The sequence below is a fragment of the Lissotriton helveticus genome, chromosome 2_1 (genome assembly GCF_964261635.1).
Source record: "Lissotriton helveticus chromosome 2_1, aLisHel1.1, whole genome shotgun sequence".
NCBI classification, from domain to species: domain Eukaryota; kingdom Metazoa; phylum Chordata; class Amphibia; order Caudata; family Salamandridae; genus Lissotriton; species Lissotriton helveticus.
The window spans coordinates 779,898,902-779,917,186 of record NC_136059.1 but is presented as its reverse complement, the minus strand read 5'-3'; the positions used below and the strand labels follow the sequence as shown (position 1 = coordinate 779,917,186).

General features: G+C 44.1%; 1 protein-coding gene across 1 annotated transcript in view; it reads left to right on the top strand.

Annotated features, from left to right (window-relative positions):
* Positions 1-777: 777 nt before the first annotated feature.
* The window catches only part of TMEM232 (transmembrane protein 232), a 762,630-nt gene continuing 745,122 nt past the window's right edge, over positions 778-18,285 (top strand). Inside the window, exons 1-2 of the mRNA XM_078677355.1 lie at positions 778-899; positions 1,677-1,816. Of these exons, the coding sequence (XP_078533481.1) occupies positions 1,698-1,816 (119 nt within the window). The 5' untranslated portion in view covers positions 778-899; positions 1,677-1,697. The remainder of the gene's footprint in view (positions 900-1,676; positions 1,817-18,285) is intronic.

Here is an 18,285-nt window from a genome sequence, read left to right as displayed (position 1 = left end):
TTGTGCAGGAAGGGGCAACTTCCTGCACTAAACAAATCCTGGAAGGCATATTCCTGCAGCACAGATAGAAGAAGGAAGAAACAAGGAGAAATAGAGATATTTCTCCTGGCTATGATTCCTCTGGGAAGGTATCCGTTTTTGGCACATCGCTAAGTTTACAAGTTCTTTCAAATCTGAGGATGCGTTAAAATCCATGGGAGTGGCATGGGAACACCCCCGAAATGCCCATGGAACGCCTAACAAGATCAGAGTAACGCAACACAGCGATTTACTCTGCATTGCATTGCTCCTAATGTTTTTTAAGCCACTCAGAGCCACGCAAAGTGGCTTTCAAAATCTGACTCTGAGGTCTGCGTCACGCATGTAACCGCTATGTGTGGTGCAAACGTAAGGCAACCCTCTCATAAATGAGCAGTATCCGTATCTACATTAAAATCATTTTTTAGAGATGCCACGCGTCCAGCGGGGGGCACCGCTCTTGGCCCATAAATTAGTGCAGTAGAATCATAATACCGGTTTCCTACCTAGCCTGTTAAATCATGTCACGCTCTTGACAATGTGTTGCTTCTGGGGCGCTTACTCTAAAACCGTTGCAACTTTTATTGTTACCAAGGATCCGCTGGTTAAAATGCGTTTATGGAGTAGCAGCAGACCTCTTGTATAACCATCTTTAACAATCTGCCGTAAAACAGGGAAGCGAGGGCCGTTTGCAGTGTTGACTTTATACCAGCATGGCGGACAGAGCTGTTGCTAAGGCGCCAGTTGCTACAACAATACGGAACTCTGACCAGTAAAACGAGTCCCATGTGAGCGCTGATTCTGAATGTTTCTAGAATTATAACCTGTAGGGTTGACAAGAGTCCAGACAAAACTGCCGTATACGGAGATTAATAATTACAGTAAGTATTTTCTCATCCCACAGATTTTAAGCACACAGTACTATGTGTAATTCAATGACCTTGAGAGAGCGAGAGAACGAGCGCGCGCGAGAGAGAGAGAGAGAGAGAGAGAGAGAGAGAGAAAGAGAGACTCAAAGCAGGAAAGGAGAAGGGGGGAATTATATAAGAGAGTCAGAGAGGGCGTTAGAAAGACATTGATTTTGACTGTCAATGTTACTTGCGAGACATGTGCGTCACCAGATAACATTCTGGGGCTTATTTACAAGCCTCTTGCGCCACTTTTGCGTCATTTTTATGATAGGAAAAGTGTCGCACGGGTGGCGCAAGGGGCTTGTCAATCTGCCCCTTTGTATTTTCGTTTTGAACATGCGCGAAATGTGATATACATCATATTGTTTTATTGATTTGATGTGCGCTTGCTGTTGTTCAGCCTTTTGCTCTATTCACAAAATACATTTTTAAGCATGCCTTCAAACATTTGACATTAATATCACATGCTGCCAACTTAAGTAAGTATTCTAAACGAATTATTCTACTGTGTTGTTGTTCCGAACGGCGACACGATTTGAGGACTTGAATTACAGCGCACTGACATTAATTACACATATCTTGTATTTGTAAAATGTGAAGCTTCACTGGACGGCACTTTAAATAAAGTGCTTCAGAAATACGTTAACATTTTGTTGACCTGCAGGTGGAGATGGCCTAACTAATGTTTATACATTGTTAGGGTTGTTTAAATAGTAAGTTTTCATTTCCATTTCCGTTTACATATAGGGTGGTCTGCAGAAAGACAACATGCCGATCATTAAAGTGCCACCGGTTCACAAATTTGGAATAATAGCCCACAGACGGCATCAAGATTTACAACAGAAATATTTAGAAAAAGCAATGGATCATCCCCGTGAAGAACTGAGGTACGAGTTAATATTTGTGATTTAATAGGTCTTTGAGTAAAAATACACTAAATTATACTGCAGAATAGCAGCAGAAAGAAAGTAATGCCTGTAGAAACACAAAGTTATTAACTGAGTAGCACAACTACTTGTGCGAGAGTGAAAGTTTTGGTTTCACATCAAGGGTCACATGTAAAAGAAAAAAAACAAACGAAAAGACATACCATGGTGAAGAGACTGAAGATGGTTTTGACCAAAAGCTCAGGAGATGTGTTTTAGTTCAGGGCGGGATTCTTTTATAATCATCACCGGTTAGTGTCTCCTTCTTCTGATTTTTAGGTTAAAATGTTTTTATTACGGAGCAACACAAAGAAAAAGTGCAATAAGATCGGGCCATGCAGGGCCCGGTAGATCCAATGAAAAATGCGTTAAGGTACGAGAGCTCCATTAAAAAAAATACGTTCCCACCACCCACCCAAATAGAGAAGAAGAAAGAAAACTAGAAGAAGGAGATACAGAAAAAAACAAGCATTTACAATGCAATGGTCTCGGCATCATTAAAGATAGAGCTATTGTCAATGTTCATGACATTTCTTTTTTTTTTCTTTAAATCATAAATAAATGGCATTGTCATTTACATTGCCAATAGCTTAATCGTTAAATAAATGGCATTGTCATTTACAATGGGCAACTGCAAGACTTTGTTTGTAATGTAAGCCATGCTTTCGCAGTACTGTTGAATTTCATTATCCTCGCCTTGTGCTATTTTTTCAGTCGTATATAGCGTGAGTTTTGTGGAATTAAGCATAGTGTAACCTACCTTTGTGTTTTGGAACCTTGTGTAACAAGACGTGTTCAGCTGTTCTTTGTTTTAGCTCCTCTGTGTCAGTGTACCGTTTAAGTGCACAAGCATACCCTGCTCTCTCTGGAACAGTCACTCTGCACTCTGCCCTAAACGGCACTCTGCCCTCAACAGCACTCTGCCTTCAACGGCACTCTGCCCTCAACAGCACTCTGCACTCAACAGAAGATATATGGCCCTCCGCACTCAACAGCACTCTGCCCCCAAGAGCACTCTGCCCCCAACAGCACTCTGCCCCCAACAGCACTCTGCCCCTAACAGCACTCTGACCCCAACAGCACTCTACCCCCAACAGCACTCTGCCCCAACAGCACACAGCACTCACCAGCACACAGCACACACCACTCAACAGCACACAGCACTCTGCACTCAACAGCACACGGCACTCTGCACTCAACAGCACACAGCACTCTGCGCTCAACAGCACACAGCACTCTGCACTCAACAGCACACATCACTCTGCATTCAACAGCACACAGCACTCGGCACTCAACAGCACTCAGCACTCAACAGCACTCAACTGCCCTCAACTGCCCTCAACAGCACTCTGCCCCCAACAGCACTCTGCCCTCAACAGCACACAGCACTCACCAGCCCTCAACAGCACACAGCACTCAACAGCACACAGCACTCTGCACTCAACAGCACTCAGCACTCAACAGCATTCAACTGCCCTCTGCCCTCAACAGCACTCTGCACTCAACAGAAGATATATGGCCCTCTGCACTCAACAGCACTCTGCCCCCAACAGAACTCTGGCCCCAACAGCACTCTGCCCCCAATAGCACTCTGCCCCCAACAACACTCTGCCCCCAACAGCACACAGCACTCACCAGCACACAGCAGACAGCACTCAACAGCACAAAGAACTCTGCACTCAACAGCACTCTGCACTCAACTGCCCTCAACTGCCCTCAACAGCACTCTGCCCTCAACAGCACTCTGCACTCAACAGAAGATATATGGCCTTCTGCTGCGCGTAACCGCACACAATATGCAATAGGCGGAGCTAGTCTACCGCCTATGGCCCCAACAGCACTCTGCGTGATCGGAAGTCACTTACATTTCAAGGGTAACAGCTCCGCCTATTTCAACTAATGCGAGAGTATCACGTATACAATTATACATTCTGACTGAGTGACGCGTCAATAGGATTCGAAATAATTTGCCTTTGACTATGCAGACTAGACTACTTCACGGAGCTGGACCTGTCCTGGAAAGTTACAACACCTTCGAACAGCAATCACCCCACAGCGAGCCAATAACTACACAAAACACGCCACGCTCAAGGTCCCCCGGGGGCACTTAAAGATGGTGAAGAAATGAAACTTTGCTGCGAGTGTAGCCAGGGCTCCCCGCTGCTACCGAGCCTCCGTAATGCGTGTAACAAGCCCGGCCGTCCTGTAAACACTGCTCCCAATGTGCGGAGGGGTGGGGGTCACCCGCCATGAGAGAACACGTGTGTGTAGCGCCCAGATGTGCAGCAGCCGGGCGCGCTGCGGCCCATTCCTGCTCAGGGCTGGGCCAGCAGGTGGCGGAGAGTTGTGACATAACGTAGACACCGGATGTTGGTTTAGGTTGGGTCCTGGAACAAGACGGGGATATCTGGTGCAGCCACAGGGTGGCACGAAGAAGGCTGAGGGTGTGTAGCAGCGTTGGATGGAGGTGCAGACTGGAGGCGTTAAAGCAGGGAACCTACAACCGTGCAGGCACGGGGTGAGAGAGTGCAGGGCGCGGATGTTAGTAGAGCTGACTTTAGGTGTTAAGGCTGGGAACCTACTACCGTGCATGCACGGAATGTGAGAGAGTGCAGGACGTTGACGTTAGTGCAAACTGTAGGTGTTAAGTCTTGGAAGCTGCAACAGTGCAGGCACGGGGTGCGAAATAATACAGCTGCTTAACTAAAACGAGCTAGAATTCGGGTAAATGCAGGCTGCACGAGTTTGTGGCTCTTAAAACAGCACTATCAACTGACCCCTCACGTCACTCGGGTTTTTAAGATCACACAGACCAAGGTGTCAGACTGTGGTGTCAAACAGCGGTACTTGTCCAGGTATTACCATGTTCAGGCTCGGGTCTCAGATAGTAGAGTCATCCCTAGTGGTATGCAGACAGAATATTGCCTCAGACGGCAGACTTGGTTACTTCGGGTATAGACATAATATTATTGTCTCGGGCCTTAGACAACAAGCTCCATTGTTTTTGTAGCGTGCAAGGCATTCTGGGATGTTCGCCGAGCGCTCTCTCTCTCCCCATCTCTCTCCCCCCGTCTCTCTCTCTCTCCCCCCCACCACGCACTGCGCAGGTTTCGTGCATTTCTGCTGCTCGCCGGTTTGTGGGCATCGTTCTCAGCTGAGCCTGTGTACACAGGGACTCTCTCTCCAATTGCGCCTAAACGGTGCAGCTGCCCACTAATTGCTGTACTATATAACACATACTTACTCTCTTATACAATCACTGATACAAGTACACATTGATATGCACAGCGTCACACACCTCCCAGCCAGCCACACACACACTCAGTCTTCCATCCATCCAGTCATTCTTCAATATGTAAAACGTATTTAAACTTTACAAAAACACACAGACACTAGATGATGTCATCAGTGATGTCATCAGTGATGTCACTGACCATGTCATGAATGATGTAATATGTGACATCATCAGCAGTGGATTGCGGGTGCGCGATATATAGTTAGTGCAACTAACTATATATGGAATTTCAATGGTTTTGTGTGAGTAAAATAAGGTTTTGTAAATGCTAATTCCTAACTATATATGGTCTATAACCTATGGTTTTTTCAGTGAATTTTCAAGGTTTTGTAAATGCTAATTCCTAACTATATATGGTCTATAACCTATGGTTTTTTCAGTGAATTTCATTGGTTTTTTAACAGCTAATATCTGTAGCTGTAAAATGTATTCTTCTTTAAATCCAAAAATATATTTTATATGTTTATTAATAATTTTTTTTAAAATATTTTTTTTTCTTCGTTCCCGCTTCGCGAATCGGGAAGCTTCCCGTTAGCTGACCTTGATGCCGCGAAATAGACCGCGAGCCGGTAAACGTTTCTTTACCGCAACTGCCGCGTTAGAAAACAACATCGTGACGCCTCCCGTCCGCATGACGTTTCGCGTTGTCGCGTGATACGTCATATGACGTGCTACGTTAGCGAACTGGTACGCTTACCGAGTCGCAAAGCACAGGTTTCTGGAAGCAAATCGGGAGGCCCTGCAAAGCGCTTAACGTAAACACAGCAGGTCATGTGACTTGGTAATAACACTTTTCATTGGTTCATTTCACTTTTGGTTTCCTAATGATGTAAGACTAGGTCATATAATCTAAAATGAAACTTTTCATTGGTTGAGAACTATTGTTTTTCCCAAATGATGAAAATCCCTCCTTCTTTCCTCACTCTGACTTTCATCATTGTGAGAGAAAGACCCTTTGTTACCAGTGAGCAATGGCTTCTTTAGTAGCTTCAGCTGGTGCTTCCCCACCACCTCCACCACATCCAAGGAAGAGTGGACCACCTGCTCAAGTTATAATTCAGCAAGAAGAGGAAGAAGAGGAACAGGACGACGAGCACGAAGAGAGGCACTTTTTGCCTGAGGAGCCCAGGACGTCTCACCGGAAAGAAAACTTCATTTGGCAATTTTTTAAAATTCCCAAAGGTCAGAAAAAAGTAAATGCAAGATACGTAACTTGCCTTATATGTCAAGATAGACTGTCCAGAGGGACCGACAAAAAATACAGTTTCGGAAACTACACAATGCATCGCCATATGACTAGGTGGCATCCTAACAACTACAGTACTGCACAGTTTCGTAACGACCTAGATAATCTCCCTATTATGGCCAGAAGATCTGTTGTACCGGAAGTAACGGGACCAGAGGGCAGGGAGATGGTGCCAAATATTCAAACGAGATTTCATGAAGTAAAACACGTCTGCGTACATTGCAATGGATTCATTTGCTACGGAGAAAGAAGCATCACTCTGATCAACAGAGCTATTGACTATCATATGCAAGTTTGTACGAAACGCCCCAAATAATAAATACTTTTTTTTTGTTTTGTTGCTCCTGTTGAGCCCTTTACAATGAATCGTTTTCATTGCCCCCTGCAAGAAAAACCCAAAAAATATAAAACTGTTCAGAAAAATTCAAAAAAAGTAAAAAAATGTTCAGAAAAAAAATAAAAAAAATATAAAACAACAAAAACAATAAAAAAAAAAGTTCTTTTCAGAACTACCTCCCCGTTATTAAAAAATTGGTACAATATTTGGAACTGTGCCAACCTCTATTTCTCATAGTTCGCTTCCCAGTTCGCTCGCCGGTACGCGAACCGGAAGTGAACCAAATTTAAAAAAAAAAAAAAAGAACAGTAAGTATAAGGGAAGGAAACGGACACTCATGTTAAAAGAAAGACAGCTATAGGGGAGTAAACTAGAGATAGTATTACCCGTAATCCACTGCTGATGATGTCACATATTACATCATTCATGACATGCTCAGTGACATCATCAGCAGAGGATTGCGGGTTTTTTGGCAACGTGCCTTATCCACGGTTTAATAACGCTGCCTTTTGCTTTATATAAGTTTTCAAATTGTATGAAATATATACCAATAGGTCGTTATGAACCTTTAGGTAGTGCTTTTCTTCATGAGGTCTGGTCGCTTCCATACACATACAGATGTTTCAAAGATGATCAAGAAGTTTATCTGAATGGAGAGGAATGCACTGAGACGCCAGATCATTCACTAATGTGTAGGCACATACAGTTACACGGTTCATGCAACAAACACCGACCAAATATGGCTTGCGTGTTGCAAGGCACGCCAGTTCCTGCTATCATCCCCACGTTCAAGTTGTTGGAAAATGGTAGTTATTTGATGCTCAATAATGAAGATTGTTCTGGGTTAATTAAAAGTATTCGTTTTATCGTAACAGTAAGTGAACGGGTTATTTGCTGCAGAAATGTTCTATTTCCTCCCACACATGAACATAGGGAGTTTTCAATCTGGCCACAAATACCAACCTTGGGAGCAGATTTCAACGGCATGGCAAGAATAAGAGCTCTTTTGTCTCAAAGAGAGGTGGCCTTGAGTTCGGCCCGTGAAACTTTCGTGCTTCACATAGCGAACACCCGTACAGAGGTGCAGACCCTTTTCAATACAGATTCGCCTTTCCATTTCAGCAAGATGGTTCGGACTATCTTTAACGCGTCCTCCACAAAGGGCCTGGCGCACTTTTTTAAAGTTGTTACCAGTGGTCTCGTGACTTCATTTGAGAAAATCTTTGGAGTCATCCCTGCTTTCTTTCATTCTATTTTTTCCCACTGTGCTTCGCGGATTCCCATTTTTACTTGCATTACCAGCGGACGCTCTTGTGCTTTTTTACATTTTTAAATATGGATGTCCCTCCTGTGCAAGCTCCCGCCCTGCAGCTGCTGACACTGTTCCGCATTCGCATGCTAGAATATTATGGCACAATGCCGTTGGCGATATTAAGCACGGCATATGGATTATCTTTTCGATTCTCCTACTTCACCTGTGTCCAGCCTGTATTTCACTGCCTGACCTGTGATTTCGATTGGGCCATTGATTTGTGTCTCTGCGGACCGGTTTCTCCTGACGTCGACTTTAATCAGCTGATGACTCCTATCATTACTCACGAGTTGGTTTGTCCTGGCGAAAGGATTATGGCTGTGGCATTGATGCATGGACTAATTGGTCCCTGGAATTTACTGGCGGCAACACAGTCTTTCTTGGAACAGAGCTTTCTTGAAAACCCACCGAGCTGTCCTCTGATGGTGATAGAGGATCCGGTGCTGGGAGAGCACGTATGTTCTTTTCCGCTTTTAAATTGGATGGCTGAACTCTTTTCGGATGAAGACGGTGACTTCCTATTGGAGGCTGTTGCAGCTTATTTTGCATACACAGTTATGTCATAGACCTTTTTCATGTTTGATATGCTGAGTACTAGCATTTCATTGACAATTCATTGACTTATTTGTCAAGTTTTTATTATTTAGCTTGCCTATTGGCTTAAGACTTGATAAAGTACTTGGCTGTTTTATTTTTCTTTAGCATTAAATTTTCCTAGTTTTTAATGTTTTACCTTGCGGACCGTCCACATATAAAGTTGCAATCTGCTCTCATGAGATGGCACTTCTATTATCTTATTCAGTTCGTTTCCGGATCATGGGGAGGTGTCATCTAGGTCCTGGATATCTTTACACCGTGTTAAGTTAGCATGGGCTCATTACCGGTTTAAACGCCATTTTTCCTTTTTTGCAACTTCTGCACACGACACTTAGTTGTTGCTTTAGCTTTCAACCTAGTAGTTCATCGTGGTTTACATGAGAATAATATGTTATTGCTCTACTATCTGCTTTGCTTGTTAAACTATATCTGTACAGCGAGTGCTGAAGTTTCAAGAACAACACGATACAGAATTGTTATGAGGTCTGATCTCCACGACTTCATACTCATAACATAAGTGCAGCTTCTGCCAATTCTGGGCATGAGGCGGGTTTTATATTGCTTTGCCGAACACACATACACAACAGTTGATGCGGTTCAGATGAAGAGAGAGCTGGTGTATGCTGATGTGATTCCTTCAAATCTAAGACACTAAAGTATGGGCATGCCCTAAACCAACACAAACAGACCTTCTTAGCAAATAATATAATATGTGTATTAGGGAGGGTGAGATATAAGCAGCCGCGGGCCGTGGAGGGAGTTACGGTGGGGCAGGGAGGCGGGGAGGGGGAGGGGCAGGGTGGAGCCCTCTCCACCCTGCCCCTCCCCCTCCCCGCCTCCCTGCCCCACCGTAACTCCCTCCACGGCCCGTGGCTGCTTATAAGTGTTGCTAACTCTTATTCATTTACAGCATGTTAACATACTGTCACCATTCGCTTTTTATGTACTAGTAACTATGCTGGTAATTTTGCTACTGATAATATGTGTACTTGTATTATCTAAGATACTACGCCTGAGAAGACGGCATTAGTAAATAAACATTTCAAATACACATGTGTTCTTCTTAACTCCATGTTCTGGTTTCTAAGAAATATATAACGACCGACTGTTCATGAGTTCCACGTATCCTGAGGTACTATAAGTTCATATTCTGGATTGTCTAAACATTGAGAGTTTGTTATATCCAATGTGACACTGTACCTAGCTTGCTAAGGGGTTTTTGATTACTAAGGTGAGTTTTGGGGCACCCTAATTCGCCGAGGTTCCAATCCTCTGTCCACAGTTCTGTGTGAGAACAGAAACCCTGCGACAGGGGCACCCCCGACCCTTGCTGGAGCTTCATCACACTTGCGATACAACTCCAGCAATGCGCCACCTTTACGGCACAGATACATCACGCATCTGTGCTGTTTTTGCCCCATGATGCGCCGCATTGTAAATGCAGCACACCATAGGTGACGGAACAGCGGCACAGAATGACTAACACATCCCTGGTGATGCGCCAGTCATCATAAATCTATCCCTATGCTTCTTATCTTGTTAGAGATGAACTGCCATATGTATCATCAAAGTTTTTTGCATTTCCTAAATAGCGAACTTTAAGGAATAAATAGCGATTCTTTACCATTCCTAGTTTGCGATGAGCTATTTGCTAATTACAAATTACCCATTCATTTCCTTCATTTCCATAGGGCGGTTGGACTCACTTTTAGCTCGAACGGCTGAATGGATTTCCACGAAACTTGGCAAAATTGTAGGGACTGGTAGCCCGATGTGCCTTTGCTATGTCTCAAGATATATGCTCCAGTGGTTTTTACGAAAATTAACTTTGAAAAAAATATATTGGTCTACATTGGCCTATATATATGTTGGAGCCCAAATGTAGCCCAATGTAGCCCAATGAAGCCCAATGAAGCCCAATGTAGCCCAATGTAGCCCAAAGATGGCCGCCAGAGACAAAAAAAACAAATGTAGCCCAAATATCAGCCAGATGTAGCCCAACTATAGCCCAGTGACAGAATGACCAATCAGCTTCGCAAACCTCCGTTACGCGAAGCGGAGCGCTGTTACAGATATATATCTTTTTTTGAACGTTAATTTCTCAAAATCCACTGGAGCACATATATTGAGACCTAGCAAAGGCACATCGGGCTACCAGTCCCTAATATTTTACCAAGTTTCGTGCAAATCCATTCAGCCGTTCGATTATTATTATTATTTTTTTTTTTTGCCCCGCGGGGCCCTTTTAAAACCTCCACATCAAACCTAGGGGGTCAGCGAGGATCTACTATGCCCCCTTATGGTCATTTGCCCCTTCGCTTTGGCCTCCTCTTGTCTCTCGATCCTACCGAGAGACAAGATGGCGGCCGCTACGGACTGTTTGGAATGTTCACAGACGCCAGAGAACCAATCAGCTTCGCTTCACAAAGCTCCGTTGCGCGAAAAGTCCGCGAACCGGAGCGCTGCCCGGTCCGCTGTTACAGATATATATCTTTTTTTGAACGTTAATTTCTCAAAATCCACTGTAGCACATATATTGAGACCTACAAAAGGCACATCGGGCTACCAGTCCCTACAATTTTGCCAAGTTTCGTGCAAATCCATTCAGCCGTTCGGGCTAAAAGTGAGGCCAACCGCCCTATGGAAAACTCAATGTTAAAAACACGTTTTGGGACCCCCTTTTTCCTCGACCCCCCCGGGACGAACCCCCCCCCCAATTTTCAGGGGCTGCTCAGAAACAAAATGTGCCATTTTCCTGAAAATTTCAGCCAATTCCGTCCACAAACGCCAAAGTTATTAGACATAGAATTTTCAAAAATCCCATAGAGAAAAAATCCTAACTATATATACCTACTGGCGACCGCCAGTAGGTAATATATATATACACACACACACACATATATATGTGTGTATATATGCCAGTGACCACTGGGTAGGGATAGTCAGGATTGTGTTTCCATAGGAAATGCATTTTTTGTGTTGCTAATAACTTTGCCCCCGTTTGTTAAATCCCAACAAAACTAACCCCAAAAGTGCTACCTTTTGACTAGTTTGTAAATGGAACGTTTTGGGGAGATCCGTCAAGCGGGGGCTGCGAAAAAGGGGGGGTTCAAAATGCATTTCACAATTAATTTTTCAATAGGAACTTTAGACACAGCTACAGCCCAAACCGCTGAATTGATTTCCACCAATTTTGGCCGAAAGCTAGGTCTTGGCCCAGAAAGGAAAGAGTGCTTTTTGTAATTTGGTATTATTTCATTCAGTATTTTGTGAGCAATTAATGCTCAAATACTCTGCATATATAGGGACGCGGCAGATCCGCAGAGCGGACAGATCTCTTGCTGAGATCTGTTTAGCTGCGACCACATCAACAAGGAAGTTGTGGCAGCCATCTTAGGGCTCAGGATTCATTTCTGAGTCCTTAAAGAAATGCAAAGAAAGATTAACGGGGCAAGGTAGGGATTCCCTGATCCCCTAGGCACGGTGGTGGGGTCCCAGAAGGACCCTGTACATGGCAAAATGCATTTATTTAAATAATTTGCAGTGAATTCGCAGAGCATCCGTGAACTGTGGCAAAATGTAAATTAAAAAGTGTGGTCTCCCACGATTCCCCCCCCCCCCCCCGGTGTTGGCCCAGGGCCTAGGGGGATGACATGTTTATTTTTTGGGGTAGGGACACATGTGGACCCCCCTCCACTGGACGATTTCAGCCCATGGTCACCATTCCCTGATTCCAATGTATTTTTTGGGGCTGGAGGTGCGCGTGGTCCCCCTACCCAGGCCGTATTTGGCCCCAGGAGCACTAGGACCCAATGTATTTTGTAAGGGGAGGAGGGCCTTACTGCCTCCCTCCCAAGCTCCCAAGCTTCTGAAGGCCCCGGGTACTCCATCTCTCAAGGCTGAAAACTAAGCAAAAGGGAAGGGGGCCACTTGGCCCCCCGCCCTGAGCCATTACTGGCCTTGTGGATACCATCCCTCAGGGCCGGTTCACTAGCTATGTTCCACGGAGTCCACAGCAGGACATAGTGATTTTCCTGCCTTTACTGGCACTGGCAGGGAAACCTGTCTTTGCTCCCTCTTGCCAGGAGCGTTTTCCAAACACCTGCCATGTAGGAGCAAACACAAAGTTTGCTCTCAGAAGGCGGGAGCCTTGGAAATGCTCTCGCTGGCTGGGAGCAGGCTTTTGATCTTTTTCTGAACCAGATCCAAAAATTGTTTCCATCCGAAGGGAGCAGCTTAAGTATCTGCTCCCTGCGGTTGAGAGCAGTGCCGGCTCGCGCTTCAAGCGAGGCCCTGGCTGAGGATATAGAAGCCCCCGAGGCCCCCAATGAATGTATGGTGGGTGCCCTGGGTGGGTTCCCAAGGCCGGTAAAGATTCTGGAGGGGGATTGTGAAAAAGCTTAGCTTCACATAAAGTATAGCAAATGGATTCATTATGAAAGTAAAAAGATTGTAATATGTAGCTGTTGGTGCATTTTGGAGCACATTGTCCCACCGTTTGGGAAACACTGCTGTAACATGTATACCATTTGCCAGGCCTAAACCTACTTTCTTTAATAACATAAGATACCCCTAATGTAGGCTCTGAAGGCTCGTAGAGCAGAGTGCATGGTATTTGAAAAACATAGGGTACACCTGTACCTAAGTTGTATATGTCCAAACAGTGAACAACTGTTGCAAGGCTATCTCTCCCATATATTTGCCCCAATACACATAATACATAATAACTTCAGTTTGGGAACAGATGGAAAAATGTTTATTTCACTCAGTTAAATTGTAGTTTAAAATCCTCTATGATGGTAAAGTCATATTTAAGGTTACTCTTGTTGGCGTTTTTCTCCCTAAACCAATTGTGTCTTTCAGCCATTGTACAGGGTCACATGAATTTAAAAGCTCTTATGTGGTATGTTGTGGTAGTTTTTCCAGACATGGGGACAAAACAACTTTGCGTGTTGGGCAATGTGTTCCCCTCCTGGACAGGATGTCGTGGAGGATTGTATGCAGCACTTCCTGAGATTTAAAGGTAAAGCCAGAAGATCGTGCCCACCCCCTTCCTGACGTGCTAAGGCTGCCTGCCCAGCCCTGACAAATGCAGCTCACACCTAAACCTGCCAGCCTTTGTGCCCCAAGGCAGATTGGAGCCAAACCCACAAAAGGGGAAAGGATATGCAAAGGGGGCAGCCCCCTCCCACAGGCTGGCACCGGGTGTTAGGATGGCAACTCCAGAACCTCTTGTCAGAACACTTCTGGAACGGTAGACGATTCAGGAGGTCTGATCTTACTGTTTGAAGACGGAAAGACTGGACCTGCTTGCCTTGAACTCGGGACTCCCATAAGTGACTCCAAGGGTCAGTTAGCTGACCCCCTGCTTAAGCTACAAGGACACAAGAAGCTTCCTGAAGCTTTATTTGAAACTGCCCAGCTGACCAGCACCAAATAAACTTGCTTGAGCCCTGCTCCTGTCCACAGTTGGAGTGAGTCCTGATCCCCAAGAGGTGCCACCCCAGCGTAGCATTTCCCCTCTCGGGCCCACTTTGGCTCACCCTTGGTGACACGTATTAGCAGCTTTAGGCTGCCTTTGCACAGTCACACATAATACATTTGTTTTTGTAACATGATATTATTTCAGCACGCTATGCATAATATTTGTTATACAGTGATTTTTCTTGGAATGTAGTCTGAACATTTCGTACAAGGTCGAACAACATGGAGTATTGTTTTTCTTGTGCCCATTCAGCAACATAATTTTTAGACATAACACAGTAGCAGAGTTGCAGGTTTTCTAATCCAACAGGTTCCACAATATAAACTGTGCCCTTGGAAGCTAGAGGGGAGAATACCAGCAGAGAGAGACAAGTCCTGGAACAGGGGCAGCCGCTTTGGGTAAACTGAATTTACACCTACAATTCAGACCATCTAACTGAGCACACTAGGTATGGGATTCAACACTAAACCCAGAGATCACTGAAATATACCTGTGCTCACAAGTCAGGGTCGTCTAAGATAGATATATTAGCCATGGTCGGGCTGTTCATAGTTTATAGTCTGTTAGTAATGATAATCACTTTTCTTAGTAGTATTTGTTTACTAGTTGTAGCAAACCTGCTTCAAACTAGACTATGATAGTTTCAATAAATACATTCTAAACTTCATTTGTGTCTTTCTTCTGTTTACTATGCACATGCATGAGTGAGGATGAAAGGTGATGATCTGTTTCCACTGTTGCCTGGAGGGCTAGAGGTTCATGTTTTAGGTTTGCCAAAATTACCTGTTATTCTGGAAAGGGTAGGAATGCAGGTGAGGCATTGTGAGCTAGTCAGATTTGGGCCTACTGGTACTTATGTGGTAGTGAGACTCAGTCCCTACAGCCTGATGTCCTCTTCGCCCAAGGCACAGTTCTATTTCAAAACAGAATCTCTGCAACATGGCGCCACCTATGATAGTCTTGTACTAATTCAAAGGTCTCCTGAGTAGTGCTTGTGTGTACCCATATTACCTTCACAACTACCAATGGAGATGTCTGTGGTGCTGGGGATATATCCGCCACAGTATTTTTAGGAAGTACCAAATTTTGTCTATTGGTTGTTCAAGCTTGAACCTTTAAAAAGATTGCCCATATTTGTGTCTGCAACTTTTTTCCATTACTGCAGTGCCTACAATAAGCCCTGTGATTGTTCATTCAATTATGGGCGAAATTCCCTCAAATCATGAAGAAATTCCATTTTGAATCACCAAAAAAATCGACCAAATAGAAGCTGTGTATCCCCTTATAGGACCCCATGACTGCTCCACTTGGGGCACAGTCTTTGCCGCTGTCTATACCATAATGCATGGTACTCTGTCTATGTCAGTCTTAACTGAGGTGTTAAAACAAATACAGAACAAACAAGGGGCAGCTGTTGCCCTGGATTTGGGGATGAAACTAATGGGAAATGCCTGCAGATTCGGGCTAACATTAAAAGAAAAGTGGCTTCTATCGCTATACGCCATTGGCTTAGGCAGGTTGTACAAGTTGACCGAAAACATGACCTACCTTTAAATATTGCGGATGTCTATACTTCTGTGGGACACAAAAATTTGAGAACGAGACTAAACAAACAACAGCTTGGCAAACCTAGTTCTGACAAGAATACTGCCAAGTTGAACCCAAAGTTTGTTAATGAGATAAACTAAAACCTAAAGAAAAACCTAAATCTTGCAGGGGATCTCCGCCTCCAACTTCTCAGACTGTCGCTATAATTTTTGTGGTGGCACACAGATAAAGGCACCAAAAAGGTATCAAATTTCTGATACTCATCCTTCTTGTTCCTTTCAGGCCTCATCTGACAAGCAGTATGAGAGAGGAATGCGTTCTGTTTGCAGACAGGAAGAGTATGTGAAAACGTAGAGTGACTCACAATGCTCGTCTGACTTGAAGATAAAGAAGGAAGAAAAACCTCCTCAATTTAACCCCCAATTTCAGAAAAAGAAAGTTGCAGCTATCGTTATGTTTCATATAGGTACCCCAATATAGGCCCAGGTAGCAACATAACCTCTCACCTATATTTGTCCTGTCATTACACTACATAAAGGTTCTTGGGACTGACCTTTTACCTAGTTACGGTACTGCTAACAGGACTTGGGGTTTTCCTTGACAACTGCCCTCATTCATTATGCATGTGGTTTCTTGGAAACTCAGCAGGACTACCCTCTCCTGCATAATGACCATGTATAAGCGTCATTCCTTCAGTCATCCTAAGTCTTACATGACACAGCAAGGTAGATCCCCTGAGGGTACCACTTTAAGTATATAAACACCAGGCTGAGGCAGGGAAAGGAAAAAAAGGGCTTCCATGTTGACACACTGACGTGAGACGCTGAGGTTCCTGCATGCAGACACTCTAGTGGTCTGACATCCCTCAGGGGGTGTCCATCTCAAGACCAAGACAGGGTCCCCCAGTCTCTCATTTCAGGTAATGGGGTTGACTTTATCCTAAAGGCATTCTTGCCTTTACACCTACATGCATGCTAGTACACATTTTATTGACATGCATTTTTATACCTGCCTGTATTCATCATTTTAGCACTATGGTAGAAATCTACCATCCTTTTACTCTGTTGGTGCTTATAATAATTTATATCAGTTTAGTTTACAGCCCATTGGAAGTATTTTACAAGAACACGCAAACAAGAGGCATGCATTTAACACCGGCAACATCCTATAATCCACAGCAAGAAAAAATTGTCGAATCACAACAAAAACCTCTTCACAAATGCAATTTGTTCAGGACAAAGTTAATCAAGTAACATCTTTTGAATGCAAGACAGCATCAATTACTAACCTTAATTGAAATCACTGAGTTGCAGTTTCTGCGAGCATCATCAGAGGGTGATTACTGTAAAGTAAACAATGCATATTAGCAGTGAGATGAAAACTGTTCAGCTAATGGTGTTTGTCAATCCTTTGCCAATTTTGTTGCCTGCCACAGATGTTTTCTAAGCTGCTTCATAAAAACAGAAATGAACTTGGGATGAGGAAAGTTTTTATGCCCGTCTGGATAAGAGTACAACGCCAAGCCTGTACACAGCAGATCCATCTGCTACCAGCTCACAACTCCAGATGGAGTTTTAGGATTTTGTGCTGCAGGTAGCCGCACAGTGTTTGTACAGACATCATCAGCATAAAAGGAAGAGAAATCCAAACCACTGCATGTCACAGTAAAGGCTACAGCCTGTGCTCACCATACACAAGAAAGGGGAGAGGGTCAACTCTATATACAACTCCGCCACCCCGAACCCCCTAAGCTACATATTCACACAAGAAGGGGTGGAGAGAATAAAATAAACACCACAAATAACACCACAAAACAGAGAAAAATTCATCCGTTTTGGAAAACTGCCCTCACTCACACACCGAAGTGTGTGACATGCTTCATCATCGGGTCTGCTTACAAAATGCCCTGGTGTAGCCACACTCAGGACGGAGCATAAGGGAAGGGGGAAAAAACAAATAACCACAAGACACAATACAAGAACAAACACAACATAAATAGTGATTGATCAGTGAGTGTCACCCTGTGACTAGGACTAGTGATTCTACAAAGTGCTGATAATGGAAAAAGTGCTCTAAAACTGGTTTGAGGATACCCTTCGAGCCTTTATTAGTGGGTTTCAGCAAGCAGGATTAAAAGCGAAAGGATGGGTAGTGTTTGATGAAGAAGATTTAAGTTCTCAAAACTCCCCTCCTGGTGCTGCTTGTGTCGCCAACATATTTCGACCGATTTACTGCGCCTCGAAAGGTCACCCCGTTCTTCTTCAGGACGTGTGTCGTTTCCTAGTCCTGGTTATGGCCCAACCGCAATTCGGTCCAAGTGCCAATGTAAACTGATCTCAAAAGCGATTTCAAATCTATCAACACTTGTGGAGACTCCCAACAGCGCAGAAAACAAATACTGAAACAACATGTAACAATATACATGTATATTTACATTTCGGTGCCAGAGGACTAAGTAACCCCTCAAGCAATCCCGTTCATTGTAATGACTATTGCCCCTTCAATGGTCCGTAGTGACAATAGTTATCCTACTCCAAAGCCCTCGAGGTGTATGCATTTCATCCCCGGGCATTAAGTATAAAAGAAAAAAGTATATTTATGAGTATAGTG